The sequence below is a fragment of the Micropterus salmoides genome, unplaced genomic scaffold (assembly GCF_014851395.1).
Source record: "Micropterus salmoides isolate LMB-PRFRI ecotype aquatic unplaced genomic scaffold, ASM1485139v1 Ms_hic_scaffold_846, whole genome shotgun sequence".
Lineage (NCBI taxonomy): Eukaryota > Metazoa > Chordata > Actinopteri > Centrarchiformes > Centrarchidae > Micropterus > Micropterus salmoides.
In genome coordinates, this window is record NW_024044622.1 from 1 (window position 1) to 16,655 (window position 16,655).

General features: G+C 39.1%; 2 protein-coding genes across 5 annotated transcripts in view; both read left to right on the forward strand.

Annotated features, from left to right (window-relative positions):
- Positions 1 to 170: 170 nt before the first annotated feature.
- On the forward strand, positions 171 to 1,346 carry LOC119894694 (neuromedin-U-like; the record flags this gene model as incomplete). Its single annotated transcript, XM_038707342.1, is given in 3 exon segments — positions 171 to 224; positions 323 to 365; positions 908 to 1,346. Coding segments are annotated over 2 exon segments (90 nt in total), but the record flags the coding sequence as incomplete, so codon positions are not given.
- A 2,591-nt stretch (positions 1,347 to 3,937) lies between these two features.
- clocka (clock circadian regulator a) overlaps positions 3,938 to 16,655 on the forward strand; it is a 28,446-nt gene continuing 15,728 nt past the window's right edge. For all 4 annotated transcript variants that reach the window (XM_038707338.1, XM_038707340.1, XM_038707341.1 and 1 more), the window contains exons 1-2: positions 3,938 to 4,086; positions 10,804 to 10,884. The gene's annotated coding sequence lies outside the window, so the exon portion shown is untranslated. The remainder of the gene's footprint in view (positions 4,087 to 10,803; positions 10,885 to 16,655) is intronic.

Below are 16,655 nucleotides of genomic sequence, written 5' to 3' on the forward strand. Positions count from 1 at the left end.
ACATTTGCAAAGTGGACAGTGTTTGTTTTGGAAAATCCATATGTGAAGGTTTGGGTGAGTGCTATCGGCTCCTGCTGCCAGAGGAGAGTTGTAGTGACCCTGAGAAAACGGCAAATAAGACGGGGACACTCCAATTCAAGTTCAATTCTGTGGTTTTTGTGTCAATACAGGCTGAACTCCAGGGACCTGGGGGAATCCAGAGCAGGGGTTACTTCCTCTATCGGGTATGAACAAGTTTATCTCAGGAAATAAAAAGATTTTTTAAAATTCCACTGGATAATATGATGAACATAAAAAAAAAAAACTTGTTTTGCACTTCCAGCCACGAAATGGAAGACGATCCTTAGAATATGAGTAAATTAAAGGTAATATTCTATTTTTACTTTTTGGCAACTCAACATCCATGGATGTAGTCTTAAATACACATGTTACAATGACATTTGAAAGCTTAAGGGACTGTATAAAAATTATTAGGAACAGAGGCGTTTTGGAAAATGGGAGAGTATTGAAAAGGCGAGTTTGGGTTATTTTAGAGAACAGGGGAGGGTTGGTTTTTTTTACCTCAGCTTTTTGTTTCAGGCTTCCCCTTCCTGGTAGAGCGCTTACAAGGCATTAGGGCTGAGTCCTCACTGTAGCTTTGCTGAATATCATCCCATCTCTTTCCCCTGCCTTTCCTGTCTCTGTCTGCTCTCTTTTTTGGGGCAGAAATGCCCCAAAAAACCACAAAAGGTTTACCCCCCACACCTCAGTAATTTTCATACAGTCCCTAATTGCCATTGAAATTCTGTCATTATCCTAATGGCAGCTGTGATTGAACTATAAGGAACTATCGGCTGCTAGCGCCATGTTTATACATGGGGTTACAATATCATCTAATCATCATCTAATCATGTGTATTGTGTGGTAGAGTCTCCACCACTGAAGCTTAGTGTACAGAGACAACAAAGACCCCGAGACCCGATCTGCTACACCACACCTGAGTGATCCAGACTTCAACCACAGCCCACCTCCACTGCTGTATAGTGATGTCTGAATGTACACAAAGAATATGATTAAAGTACTATTAATTTGTCCAGATTTTATTTTGTGTTATATGTTTGTCATTTGCATTTCAACTGCTATAATGTGGTGTGGTGTAGTTGTGTAAGTTTGACTTGCTATGTATTATAATTAAGACTCTTTCACAGCATTTGAAAAAAAAGTGTAAAATATGTAATGTATGCATGAATGAATGCAGATACATACAACATCAAATGTATTTGAAAGAAAAAAAACTTACACATATTGTTTACAGTACAGCTTTAAATTGTCACAATTAAGATAAAATAAGAACAGCACCTTTTGAATTTGTGTCCTGTCATTCAAAGCCATATACTCATGGTAGAATATTAAGATTGATCATATTTTTGACACTATTAGTTGGTTTCTCTACATTTTTGAATTTACAGATTAATTTTCATTTTTCTTTCTTCCTTCAATTTTATATTTTCTCCCCTGAATATGCAATTACTGTTAACAACAGTAGATGTCACCATCATCCGCCAGATAAAGTGGAAATTTCTTTCTGCCATTAAACATCTGTGATTTCAGTTGAATTTATAAATAAAACAAGATGGGACGAGGCAAGGTTTTTTACTGTGGCTTATAGTTGGTAAAACTATGTTTTCATTTTCAGCATGGATCACCTTTACAGGCATAATAAGATAAATCCTAAAATGAGTAGTGAGATTCTTCAGCTGATTGTATGATAATTCTGACATCAACCTGACAAGCTAATAAAACCGTGACATATGTATTTTGCTTGCAAATGTGACAGAATAAAAAGCTCCAAACAGATACAAAAAGGTTCAACAGAGTTGAATAATTAGTATTCTGTGTGTTGCTCTCAGTATCAACATGGCCGGAGCTCTTTAATGGTTCAGCTGCACCACACACACACACACACACACACACACACACACACACACACTGAAAAAATGTGAATATTTTACAGAACTGAATACTTGGCTGTGTCTCAGTGTCCTCAAGATGGATCCACGATGTAGTGCTTGCATCCAGCCATAAAGAGTGATTTCACCACAAACAATAGCCTACATTTATATAAGCTGTTTTCACAGTAAAGTTTTAATTAGTTTGGGAGCCTTTAGATCTTCGAACAGAACAAGCTACTGTGTAAAATACTACAGAACCTCTGGCTAATTCATTAAAATAAAACACCACTGCAACACTTCATGTTGGACTTGAATAAATAAATGAGGCTAACTTTGGGGTTAACTCAAATTGTGACTCACATTACCTGAGAACACAATTTAAAGGATATTGTGTCACAACTGGAGTAAAATATTTCCGACCATTTTGGCCATTTGGCACCCCGCTGAGGAGATATGAACATGTGAGCATAAAATCATATAATCATCATTTGCAGGTCTCATATTTTAGGACAGTTTTTATTACTGTACTGAAAAAAACAAGTGGATTAGGCCTGTTTGGTAATTTTCTCTTTGCTGCCTCAGGATTACCTCTGGTGATTTGCTGCATCTTAAATCCATGACATAAAATCAACATTTTAAGGTGGCTTGCAGGGGAAGCACCGGATGCTTCCAAACCTTCACACATTGTCAGTGAATAAAGTTGTGGTAAGCAAAACCTGGCAGTAGATATTTAACATTACCTTCTGTCCCTGACTCTTCCTTATGGAAAGAATAAATGGACAAAATAAGGATAATGTAATCCTAACATATAAGGGCACTGTATTTGCATATTAGGCTAGATGACACTTTTTCCACAATTGACAGTCAGATTCGTCCTTTTGATCGCTCCCTTGCCTAAATGCTGAAACAGCGCCACTCGCCTATTGACTCCATCAATGTGGCCGAAAAACGACACTGCAGCTTTCTTTACTATGGCTGTTGCCATGGCGATGAGTACCAAGCCAGAGATGTGGGGAAATGGTAAAACAATCTGATGGCCAATTAAATCACTGACAGGATAAATACTCTGTTAAACAACACAGTAGTCTGTTTCGCTATTCAGAATTCATTTGCGTTCCCTCTGAAAATAAATTAAACAATAAAAAAAGACTAGTTCATGCAAAATCCACCAGCATACTATACCTGTCTGTCTGGTACATTAAATGAAATGATAACTATAAAAGAAGTAGCATGATAAACATATAAAGCTATTGAAAAATAGCATTATATGTTTATTGTTGTTGTAAAAATGTCTGGGATTCACTATGGACCTTTATATATAGTCTATGTTATGGCCAGATCTTAGAAAAAATACAAAATTTTACTCAGGTATTTGGTCTACATAATTTTAAAAAACTGTTCAAACCAAAAAAAACCCCCCAGCACTTTTGACGAGTACTCTAAGCAACTGTATTTACAGTAATGGACCCAATCTGGCATCCAGACCACAAAATGTAGTGTGTTATATATACAGTGTATATATATATATATTAATGTGACAGATTTCAGCTGGACTGTAACAACAACAAAACTCCCCAGTACAGTAAAGTAGATAACAGATACCTGCGTGTGACTGTCCAATCCAGGTAATCTAACTCAGCCTAGATGTGGATCACCTCCCTCTAACCAGGCATATGTGCTATCTGGAGTAATAGCGGCCCTTTTGGCTCCAGTTCCAGCTCCAGTCAGCCTGCCTCAGCCCTGCGCAGTCAACCGTCAGCTGCAGCGCCACTGGGTGCGGGGATATCCCGAAGAAAAGGGAAGACAGTTCGGGGTAAGTGTGACATCTCTATCGGCGAACTCTGTTGCGTGTTTATATCACGTATATCTGCAGCCTCTCCGTGTACTATTGGCACAAGTAAAGCTGCACACGGAACAGTTTTGTTTTGTTTTGTGACAGAGACTGGCCAGAGGCCCGGTGACCCACATTCTTATCTAACGCTGCACGTTAGGCTAGCTAGCGCCAGCTAAAAGTGGGTTGACACACATACTGTAACGTTACAGACGAGTTGAACGCCCGCTACAGTACACTATAGAGTCGCTAGCAAGCGGTGAAAAACGGCTGTCTAATTTGTGACGGATAAGGGTGCCTTGGCAGTGTGTGTCATATGTCGCAGTAAGTGTGGCAAACTATTAAGCTGTTGTTTTGTTGCTGTAATTGACGCTAGCAAGCGAGCTAGGTGGCGTTAGCCATCTAGCAATCACTGCCCGGTTTGCCGGCCGGTATCATCGGCAGCAGGGAGATAGACAGATAAATGTGCTGTACCTGTTTGTCACTTAAAGGCTGGCTTTAGTTCAGGGGCTTAACATAGCTGACAGCCGTAAACATCTCACCGGTCTTTTCCACACCTATTGCCTCTATTTAAGGGTATGTCTGTTCCCCCGGTGTTAACTTAATTAACAGCTGCGTTTCTCTCCAGGCTTGTTTGTCGCGTGTCTATATTCTGCTGCTCCCCATTCAACAGATGTGAAGTCGATCACTTATCACTTGATCTATTCGTTTGCAGCTCTACCTGTTAGACTTTTTCAGAGGTGTTTAAACCACGATGTGTCTTGTCTGAGAGGTGGTTTGTACCTGGATCATGCCTATTAAGATTACATGATTAGGTATGCAGTCTGACAAGGGGCAATCTCTGAATCAGGTTCATGTTTCAAAGCTTGGATGACAACTCAGATATTATGTTTTTAAGAGCCATCAGACATGAACATGCTTTCTATGAGTAAATTAGGGGTAGTTAGGGACAACCTTCTCATACTACTTCGATACACATTTGAATGTAGATTAAATGCCCTCAAAATACACTTTAAGCAGCTTATGATTCTGTGCAATTAGATTCAGACATGTTGCAACATGATGGGACTATAACATTTACTGTTAGTTTGATGTATGAGGTGATAATGAAATATTTTCCTTCACATTTTGCAGGCTATGGTAACATCCATTTTGAGTGTCATGTGATGATAATAGAGATAAGCAATACATATAGACATATTCTAAAAAAGTCATGTTTTAATTCCCATTACATACGTATTTGCAGAATTACTAGACAACTGCTAATGGCATATTCCAGTGTCATAGCAAAAAATAAAAGTATTTTACAGTATTTCAAAGAGGCCATTGTTAAATAATAATACATTGCATGCATGTTTACACACAATAGGTGTTGAAGTTGTTAGTGGAACATGGAAAAATACTTGGACTTCTTTTTTTGTTGCTGGCACTATACAGCTGGCTGCAGGTGAGGAGAGATAACGGGGACGCTCTCTGCGAGTTCATGCTTTCTCTGACAGACGATCTACTGTCTCTTGTGTTTCACTGTTGCTTGGCCTCTTTTACACACTGCAACACGTTTATCAAGTTTTACAAGTTTATTAGGAAACCTAAATTGCATATGCATTTACAATTTATATACTGTAGTTCTGAGGAAACAGCGGACAAACTTGGCAGCAGAACACTGACAAGTTTGTTTTCTTTAAACAGAGGAGGGGGTGGGACTGACAACGTTGTAAGTCTAGGGGAGAGAGAAACACATTCAGATTACATTATTACGTGCTACGCTTAATAATGTAATTACTATACGCCTGTCATATCAGGCTTTTTCAATTTACAGAGGACCCTGTGTGTCATATTTGATTTTCTCTAGTTATGGATTAATGCAGGCAGCTTGACTCATACAGTGCACTGATAGGAAGTGATGGTACTACCAGTACTCTTGAAGAATTGATACTGATAGTCAGTATTTAGACACCTGTTAATGATGAAGTGTATGTATGTATGTATGTATGTATGTATATTATAGAGCCTCTATTGAAGATTATGTGTTTTGCCTTTGCAGCTTGGATGGAATCAAAAGTTGACTCACTGGCTGTGTAACTGTGTAAAAGGTCCTTGGGCTTAGTAAAGATAAAGTAGAGGGTTTTTATCTTGATTAGAGGATCTGACTGATGATGGGTCGTACACTTGCGGTTGTTATTGGAACCAGGTTTTGATAAGTTGCATCTCATCTGTGACCGTCTTTACTTTATGCCTTCATCTTGTAATTTGTAATATAAGCTGAAATGGTTAAAGAGTAACTTTTTTTGTTGTCCCAGCCTTTGTGTAGAAAATAAGATCAACTATATCCTTTTTATGTTATCGCCTGCAGATTTAGGAGACGGTGTGTGACTTTGTCATGACAGCCATTTAATATGCTGACTTTACCAGCAGAGCCTTGTTATGTCTGCAGAGTGACGTTTCCTGCTCACGGCCCTGCAGCAGATAGTTTGGTGCTACCACCAATATTTGGTCCACAGTCCACGACACACAATACTTAAAGCTGTTTGTTGAGCCTGTTGAGATGCATGAGTTGTTGTTGTTAGTCTGTTGAAGCTTGTTTTGAAAGACAGCTATGTACTTTAATTCTTGTCTTTAAACACTGCTGCAGAATTTAAAATGATCTGATGATGTACAATAAAATTTGTATTTACTTTGAAAGCCAGGCATCGCAGAGATGATTTGTTGCAGACTTGACTTGTAACACACCTCCACAGAATAACACCAGTAATTACACTGACCATGTTTGTTGTAATGAAGGAATATGTCACCTAGTGCACCTGCATGACCCTTTTATGCGTTTTTAATGTGTTTTTGGACAATGTATGGTATAAGCTATAATAAAAATAATAGTGGTATAAGCATTATCCTTGGAATCCATCCATGAGTGATATTGGCCAGACATAATAATGAACATTTCTAAAGTATTAAACGTATGACTGTGTAAAAGTAAATAACATTTTTGAATGAGCTCATTTTATAAATAAATACACAGACCAGACGTTCACAAGGGATTAATGATACATTTTAGTAAATTTTTTTTAGTGTTTGGCTACTTTGAGCTCCATAAAAAGAGAACATCCACTGACTGAAATCCTTTTACCACACAGGATGGTTTCTGTCAGATTGACCTTTCTCTGAGAGCTGAGGGGATTCTTCCTATCAAAGACATGGATCGGATTCACAGGTTCACCATTTCTTGGCATGGTCTAAACATACTTCATCACAAACCAAATCCTTAAGACAATGTTCCTTTACACGTGATGTAAAAGAAAACGTGATTCATCTGACCAGGCCAGTGTAGGTCACTAATAAAAGTCTGTCTGTTATTTCCCCAACTGCTGGAAAGTGAAGTCGGTTAGCGCTGGCTAACAGCTCCCTGTGCTTCAGACTCTGGTCTGGAAGCTAAGCATGAAGAGGTGGAGTCACGTTACTACACACACTGTTGTATGTTTTCAAAGGGAAAGTACATGAACACACACACTTGGGAAAATATTAATGGGATTAAATAACCGAAATAACAGACATGGGAAAATGACGTCAGTTAGAGGTTCTGAATTTCGTTTTCCAGCCCTACGTTCATGTGCCCATTGGCGCTTTCAGCAGTGGACTGGGGTCAGCATGGGCACCCTGACTGGTCTGCGGCTGCACAGCCCAATTTCTAACAAACTGTGACGCACTGTGTTGTCAGACACCTTTCTATCAGAAGCAGCATTTACCTTTTCAGTAATTTGACCTTCAGTTGTTTGTCTGTTGGATCGGACCACACTGGCCAGCCTTAGCTTCCCACGTGCATCAGGGAACCTTGGCCTTCCATGACCGTGTCGTTGGTTCACTGCTTTTCCTTTGTTGGACCACTTTTGATAGGTACTGACCACTGCAGACCGGCAACACCCCACCAGAGCTGCAGTTTTGGAGATCTGACCCAGTCATCCATCCATCACAATTTGGCCCTTGTCAAAGTTGCTCAGATCCTTACGCTTGCCCATTTTTCCTGCTACTATAACACATCAACCTTGAGGACAAACTGTTCACTTGCTGCTTAATGTATACCACCCACTGACAGGTGCCATGGTAACGAGATAATCAGTATTATTCACTTCCTCTCAGTAGTGATAATGTTGTGGCTGATTGGTGTATTTGGATGCATAGCATACACAGACACACACATGAATTCCCAACACGATCACAGGCAGGCAGTGCTGTTAACAAGGAAAACATATGAAAATTTAAGAGATTTAAACAGACTTGTGCAACAAAAATTTTTGCATTGCTGTTGAAAGTCACTGAATGGTCATAAGATGGAGCCAGTAAGGCTGACTGGGATTGGCCTTGCTTCATCTCCATTAATACTGACTTTTGACTCAAAACCACGCAACAACCTGTGGGTAGGTATAACTCATAGTACGCTAATAGGGAACAGTGTGTGGTATCTTGTTTTTTTACAATATTATCATAATTTAGGTGAAATACATATAAATATAAACAATATATGTATGTGTCTTTTTAAATATACATAAGAAAACAAAAGCAACACTTGCTCAGTGTTTTTCAGAGCGCAGTTATTTCTTGTAAAATAAAATAAAAAGTTGCCCTACATGGAGGTCGGGGCAGTAGAAATCGGATTTCACTTTGATCAAGAAAAAATGGGTCAAGTCTATTGGGTTTTCCCTAAAAAGTGATGGGGGTAGAGGTGCATCAGTGTCGTCGTTGGTAGCTCCACACTACACAAATTCCGCATTATTATAATTAATTTGTTTTTTTAACAGAAAATTAATCTAACACTCTTAATCTTAACACTTTTTTTTCTGTAAATAATTAGATTAAAAAATGATGGAAAGATTCATTGACAAAGAACATAATAGGTAGAAAGTAGCAGCTCGACATCAGTTTAAATGCTTGATTTTATGGGGTTAACAAGACTGACTAATAGACTGCTATTGAAGAGATTAGTTATTACACTTAAAATGGTCATATTATGCTCATTTTTCTCAACTCTACAAGATCTTTGTTGGGAGGTGCACATGCGCAGTTTCTAGTTAAGGACTACTAGCCAATCAAAAGCAGAGAAGGGCGAGTCGTGAGAAGCTGGTAAACACGGCTTCGGTTCAGCTGTATGTCCCCTTACCAGCTTAGCAACATCGACTGGAGGAAGAGTTTCAGAGTGATGAGTTATTAATCTGTAACAAAAGTATTTTTCATCCATCAAGTTTTAACTGAGCTCTGTCTCTACATCACAGTAACAACTGTCTGTCCTTCGACTGCCTGGAGGGTAGCTAGTGTTTGGAAGGGAGAGGGGAGGCAGCAGGCGGACGTCTCGTCACTGTGTGCTGCAGCTCAGTGTGTTTTTCCACTGGTGTTTTTGAGGGTGTGTCCGACTAGCTGCTGGCGAGCATTATGATGCGCATTTTACTGTGACGTCACAGAGAACAGAGAAGGGAAGTGGCTGGACTACAAACGAGCTGTTTTCAGGCATTTCAGAGCAGAGTTTTCTGTGGGAGATGGGAACTCTCTTTGGGGTGGACTTTGGGCTTTTTCACTTTGCAAACCTATTACATGCACAAAAAAGGTACATAACTAAAGCCAGAAAGCATAATATGACCGCTTTAATCAATTTCTCTATGTTGATATTTGAGGAATATGTACAGTATTTTGTAATAATGTGGCATGACACATTAAAATAAATGGTGCAGTATGAGGCCAGTATATCAGTAGCATAATAACACCATTTTATGTACACTGTAAGTATGATTAAATCCTTTTATCATAAAAAGGGTTAAATATAGACTGTATAAAAGAAGTGGACGTAGTCACTGTGACGTCACCCATTGGTTTATTGGCTACTGCTTTGAAGCCTCCAATTTGGCATTTTGACCTCAACATATTTTTTTTTGGGGGGGGGGGGGGTTCCCAGAAGTGATGGAGCTAGTTAGCTTGGTTAGCAAGGTGCCACGCCCTAAAACATACCTGCTTTGTCATCTATTTTACTCTAAATGGGACTATAATTAACAAAACGAACACCATGCTGTATTGAAGAAGACTTGAAACTAGCGATTGTGACCATAAACTAGGGCTGGGAAATAAAACAATAATGATACAATACAATTTTCCTCAATATCAATATAATAAATGTTAAATATATCTTCAGTAAATATTTGGTTTAATTAATTTGAATCACGAACAAATTAGCACATACATTTTCTATTAAAATATTTGTTTTGTTTAGGAAAAGGGATGGAAAAAAGTTTAACTGATCATATTTGTAAATTTTTTTTTATCATAATAGTTATGAATGTTCTCCCTCAGATTTGTTGAGTGATCCGCTGTTTGGTATCAAGTGTTTGTCCCATTCTGACCATAAAGAAAAGTTGAACCACAGAATTATCCATCTGGTTTCTTAAATTTTCAGTCAGGAGCAAAAATCAGTCTGTAAACTTGAAAGAACTAATGATTTGACATTTATCGTGATAATTATTGATCGAATGATATGAATGTTTTTATCGCCCAGCCCTAACATAAACCGATTAGTAAATTGTTTGCTTAGGTAATAAATCAAGTGGAAAGTAGGGTCATTTTGTCATTGACTACAATGCTCTCAGACTCCTTTTTGCAACCAGTAGAGCTGGCCATTAGAAAGAATGCAGGTTTAAGGCACTTCCGCATTGGTTTCACTTTTTAACTCTGATTATAAAGTATCCAAAGACACACTCACTTGCACACTCAAACACGGCACCAGTTTTTTACAATAATGACACAAAGTAACACGTTACACAAAAACAGTTTAAATGAATGCACTACTAAGAGAAAATGCCTATGTTTAAATTGCCTGGAAGTAAACCACCTTCCCAGTGAATGAATCCAGAGATGTGTGTGTGTGCGTGTTCAGAGCGGTCTCTTATTTCTGCAGTGCTGTGGGAGGCTCACGATGACCCAGATGTTTTAGTTCTGATTCAGTAATGTGAGTTTATTAGTTCCAAGCTCCTTATTTGTAAATGTTGCTTTTCTCTTCCTGTTCAACAGGTGAAGAAGAGAGTGAAGACAAGAGTTTACTACAGAGTCATCCATCATGAAGTGAAGCCATTACTTAATTAACCATCAATGGTAAGACATCATGGACTTCACCTGCTGGATTTTGATCTTGGTTGCTGCAGTGGACTGTGTTAGATTGGGAGATGGGCAGTCTTGGCTAATTAGGTCTTTTGAAGCCTAATTCATTAGGAGCTATTAGGGGGACATTATTCATCCATGTTTCACTAATGTTCTATTTTGCAGTTGTTTCTCCTAAATATAATACATAAATAATGCACATGGAATTGAAATGGTGTGAAATGCAAAAAAATGAAGTTAGTGAAATTATGAATAATGAAATTAGTATTTTTTGACTGCATTGTATATATTGCTGTGTCTTTGCTAGCTGTGTGTGTGTGTGTGTGTGTGTGTGTGTGTGTGTGTGTGTGTGGGGGGGGGGGGGCTTGTTTGCATTTATCTTTGCTTTTATATTACTGTATATTGTCTGCTACGTAGCAGAAGGGAATTACAAACTCCGTTTCACTGTACAACCTGTTGTAATGTGAGAAAAAAATCTACCTTGTATCTAAGTCCAAAGGTTTAGCTAAAATAAGGCTAGCCCTGGATCACTTAAGATGTTTAAATATATCTTTTTCTAGCCAAAACCTAAACTAAACTTATTTTTTTCATAATCTTGACATGGGAGTTAAACATGCCTCTTGTTGATTCTTGTCAAAACATGGTGTCTACATTACCCACAATGCACCGTGACTGCTGACAATTTAGTTTGTAGCTTGGGTTTGTATGCTAGTGGCGGCTAATGTAACCTTTTGAGGTGCTAGCCTCAAGTAGAGAGGAGGAGTGGCATACAGAGGAGCTCATTTCTTTCTAACTCCACACCCTCATGATCTTTTTAGTAATCTTCAGCCCGAACTTATGCTGATACAAGTGACATCACTCAAGGCAATTTATCAGACTTTCTAAAGCTCCCTTTGGAGCACAAAAGACTTTATACACCAGTAATACTCCCTTAGACCTGTAAACAAGCTTTTGTGTAAAATGGGTGGAGTTCCCATTTAAAATAATGGATTTATGGCTTATACACATGTCTCTGTAATGAAAAGGTTTGTTGAACCATGACAGGACCATTGTAGTGAGAGCCGCAGTCCTCGGAAAATACTCAGCCTCTGGCACGCAAGACTAGGCTTTGCATATGTATTGAGTGACTGTTTACTGCAACATGTTGCTAGTGTCTTGTTATCTTACCTTTGGTGTGAAAGGACAGGTCATTTAAACGTCAAACCAATTTCCAGCTATTCTTACAAAGGAGTCTTTCATGAGTCGTACTTGCAGCTTGAAAATTATTTTAAAGTACGGCATTCAAAGCTGTATTTTGCCATGACAAAGAGAGAGTTGTTCAACAGACAATGCTGCAGTGAAACGCCAGACTGAAGATAATGCATGATATTTCATGAAAAGTAATTTGGGGTTCTTTTCAAACATAATGCTATTACTATGGGTGTAACTAACAAAGGTTTTCGTTATTGTTTTACAACAATAAAATGTTTAGTCTGCAAAACGTCAACACTGACGATTGGCCATCACGGTTTCTCAGAACCCAAGGAGACGTCTTACAATGAAGACAAAGCATCAAATCCTTACATGTAAGAAGCTAGAATCAGCGGCTTTAAATGATTTATCAGTTGACTAATTGATTAATTGACTCATTGTTTTAGCAATAATACCAACAAGTAGAAGCATTTACTACATTGCATGTCTAAATGTGAGCCTATCAGATCCTGTATCCTGGAATTCTGCGTGATGAATCATGTTTAATTTAAGATCGTGCTGCGGCAGACTATGGAGGGGCTCTCTTTATCTGAGATTAACTGTACTCAATAAAGTGTGATTTTGGCCAGGAAAAGTAGGCTGGGCGTGCCTTGACACATTAATCTGTAGAGTATCATATAATGTGGTGCAAAGTCTTCTGGGAAAGGACAGGGCCATATGATCACATAGAGCAAAGTCATCAGTTATTTATGTGTCTAATGGTTTAACTTGGATAGAGCACTGCTTCAGTATATTGTGGGACCTAAATGTTGATTCTTGTTTGAGTGGTTAGCTGGTTAGCATATTTTAGCGTTCATATAGCAGATAAAGTGTTGGCGACCGCATGTCGGTTGCATATTTTGATTAGGGCTATAGGTCCATAGTCATGATTGCTTCTCTTTTGCTGCCAGTCGTCCTTCTGAACTTCGGTGACCCACTTGGCATAGGCATGAGGCCCCTGGCTGAGTTCCTGCTCCGCTGGGATGGGAGGCCAGCAGCAGTTGAGGGGCCCCTGCCAACCACTGCTGCTTGCCTCTCAAACATTCCTGTCTGTGGGCTGTGGAGAGAAAATGCAAAACAAAGACTCTTTTTGTGCAGCAGGGCCTGTGGATGTGTGTGCACTGAGTGGAAACACAGCTGGCTGCCCAGCGTTGAGGGTTTGTGCAGCAGTATGGTGGGTAGTGTTGATAAGCTTGTGTTGAGGATTTTACTGCTTACAGGCCAAATGACCATGACATTATTAAAACCGTCACGAGGGTCTTTGCCTGTAAACTGAGGGAAGAACATATTTGATTGCTATGTGGATGCGTCCAGGGTGTGCAGGCCTTGATGCTGCCTCTGACAGGATGTGTGACTGAGTAAAGTATTCGTTGATGTGTTTCTGTTGATTTGTGTGACCTCCTTGGCAATGAGTCTTGCTTGCCGGCTGTTAAAACTGCATAACATTATCCTATATATTTCCCAACATGTGGACCACAATAAGAAAGAACACCCACCTCCTTGTTACTGCTGCTAACCTGAGTACCATGTCTGATTTGTTGTGGACTGTACAGTATACAGAGGGATGGCTTCCAGTGAGTTTTACATTTTAAATGGTGTTTCTACAAATCTTGTTAAAGCTGTGGTGTGTGTTGTGACACCTGGGATCGCTGAGGGTTCACAAATCCCCTGCTCTCGGGTGTCAGGATGTGACGTGGATGATGAAGAAAACACAAGGGTTGCTATGTTACCGGAGTTTACCTAGTCATGTGATACAAGACCTACTAGACAGTACTGTCTGCAGACAGGGTTTAAAGTTCCAGAAAAATATCTCTTTTTGAAAGATTTAACAATAATTTGAAGTCTTTTAGGGAATTTAAACAGCAGAGATAAAAATGATCACTTGATCAATATCAATTTTATTTATATAGCACACTTAAAACAACCAAGGTTGACCAAAGTGCTTCACAGATTAAAATACAACAACAAGACACTACTTACACAGTAAAAGTACAGCAATAAAACATTTTAATATACAGTATACGATATATAGTGATATTAAAATTGCCAGGAATTTTTACAGACTTAACTTGAAGAAAATGCCAAAGAAAAGAGATATGTTTTTAACAGTGATTTAAAATGTTCGAGAGTTGGGGCGGTTCTGATATGGACTGGCAGGTTGTTACACAGGTTAGGGGCAGCTACACTAAAGGCTCGATCGCCTCTGGTTTTAAATCTGCTTCTGGGTACATCCACGAGGAGGAGATGGGTGGATCTCAGCACTCTAGCTGCAGTATGAACGTGAAGAAGCTCCGATAAGTACAATGGAGCCAATCCATTAAGGCATTTAAAAGTTAAAAGTAAGATTTTAAAATTAATCCTGTAATGAACAGGAAGCCAGTGGAGGGAGCGCAACACAGGTGTGATGTGGTCCCTCTTCTTCTTTCCTGTCAGGAGGCAGGCAGCAGAATTTTGGACTAACTGCAGGCGCTGAATAGATGACTTGTCTAAGACCACAGATAAGGAGTTGCAATAGTCAAGGTGGAAAGTTAAAAAGGAAGTAATCACCCTCTCCAAATCTTTAGGAGGGAGATTTTAGAGAGCCTTTACCTTGGCTATAGTTCTCAACTGGAAAAAGCAGGATCTAACAGCGGCGGATATCTGTTCAACACCAAGACTCCTCACAGTTGAGCGGTTATTTGAAGTTAAAGGGCCGAGAGAATCTACATCAAACAGTTCAGGGTGTCCAAACACTATGATCTCTGTTTTGTCTCCATTTAGGTTGAGGAAGTTTAGGTTCATCCACCACCAGATGACTAGTTTTATTAGGTTTATTTCTAGTTCTAGTAGTTATTAGTTATTTCTTATTTCCCCATTTTAATTCTACTTCATTCTCCACCTTAATTTTATGTTTACTCACTACTTGAATCTGCTCCGTCAATGTCCGCTAAAGTTCTTGTTTTTGCTGCTGACAAGCTCAGATTGTTATGGACCTTTTCTGAAAGAGTAAAATTCTTTTTGTTTAACCAACAGTCAAAAACAGTTGGCTAATTTCTGTAGAATAATCCGTACAAACGTTAATCCCGGCCCTAACGACAAGTAGAATTTGAGGTTGTTTGCCTTTGAAGTCTTATTTCCATCAATGTTTTTTATTTGCATTTTTGTATCGCTTTAGAAAAGGTTGAGCAAATTTGAAAAAAAAAAAAATCTGATCTAACTACACTTTGTGTAGCCCGCTGTAAACCAGTTGATGGAAACTAATTCGCGTTTTTATTTTTGTTTTATTTTTTTGCAACATTTCAAAAGTTTGTTTAAGATTTGCTTGGCAATCAGATGGAAACATAGCTAGAGACTAACTAACTAATGAAACTTGGTCAACTAAGACCACTCACATCTAACGGTTTAGTCGACTATTAGGGTGCAGCCTAGGTAAGGAACTGAACGTTTATATATTAGTCAGTAGCATTTTTTCCCCCCAGGAAGATTAGTGAAAGATACCTGGATATTTCCCCGATGCTTGTTGCAGTCCTAATCACACTACCACATAATATTACAACTGAAAAGAAATGTACTGTTGAATTATGTGTCAGTCGTATAGTAATGTTTGGTACGCAGGTGACCAATAGTGCAAATCTCATTTCAAACAATGAATCATATTCATATGTTTGTGTTAGCAAAGCTTGATTTGGTAGCATTTTGCATAAAAAGGATGCATCCTGATATAGAAATGACTAAATATGTAAAAACAAGCTGTTTGAGGCTTTAGCATGCCTCTGGGTTGAGGACTACTGCTTCAGCCTTTGCATATCAACAAGTAGTTTCTGCCCTTATTAAAGCCATATTCTGTGCAGTGATATTATCCTGTCTGGTGGAGCATAAAAGTACAAAAGCTGTATCTCTGGTGGATATTGATTACTGCTATTTGGTTTTACATCTGGGTTTTCATCACAGGGTACATTTAATATGTCACCTCTTATTTGAATTTCTGAGCTTACTTATTCACAAGGGAAAGCTATTTAGCTCTGCTGTGTCTCTTTCATTCCTTTTGTTACCATATCTTTTTTCTGTTCAGTTAGCCGTGTCCCCTAATTAAATGGTAAAAGCACTCTGCTTGATGGAGAGAGTCTGCTTCATAACACAAGAAGGATGGGAAGGATTGCTTGTGATTGGTTTCCTCTGGGTGATGCAGAATGATGGCCACTGCATGAAAGAACATCACAGTGTTTACATGACACATGTGTTACTGCAGTGCTGCACAGGTCGACCTCTCGCAGTGTTTTACATCCTGGGATCAAGTGCTCTCTATAATCTCATAATTCTCTGTGTATGATGGAGGGAGTATCTGCTGTGGAGGAATTCAGCCAGGGCTATTTTCACTCCACACCGTGAGACCGGTTGCTATGGTGTTGCCTGTTGGCACCGTTGCTGTGCTGGCATCTCAATGCGGGGTGTGGCGGGATGCGTGACGAGTGGCACCATAGATCCACTTCAGAGTGACTCATATCCTCAGAGCTCTGCCCTACATCTAAGTATGCGTGCTCACACCCACACAGACA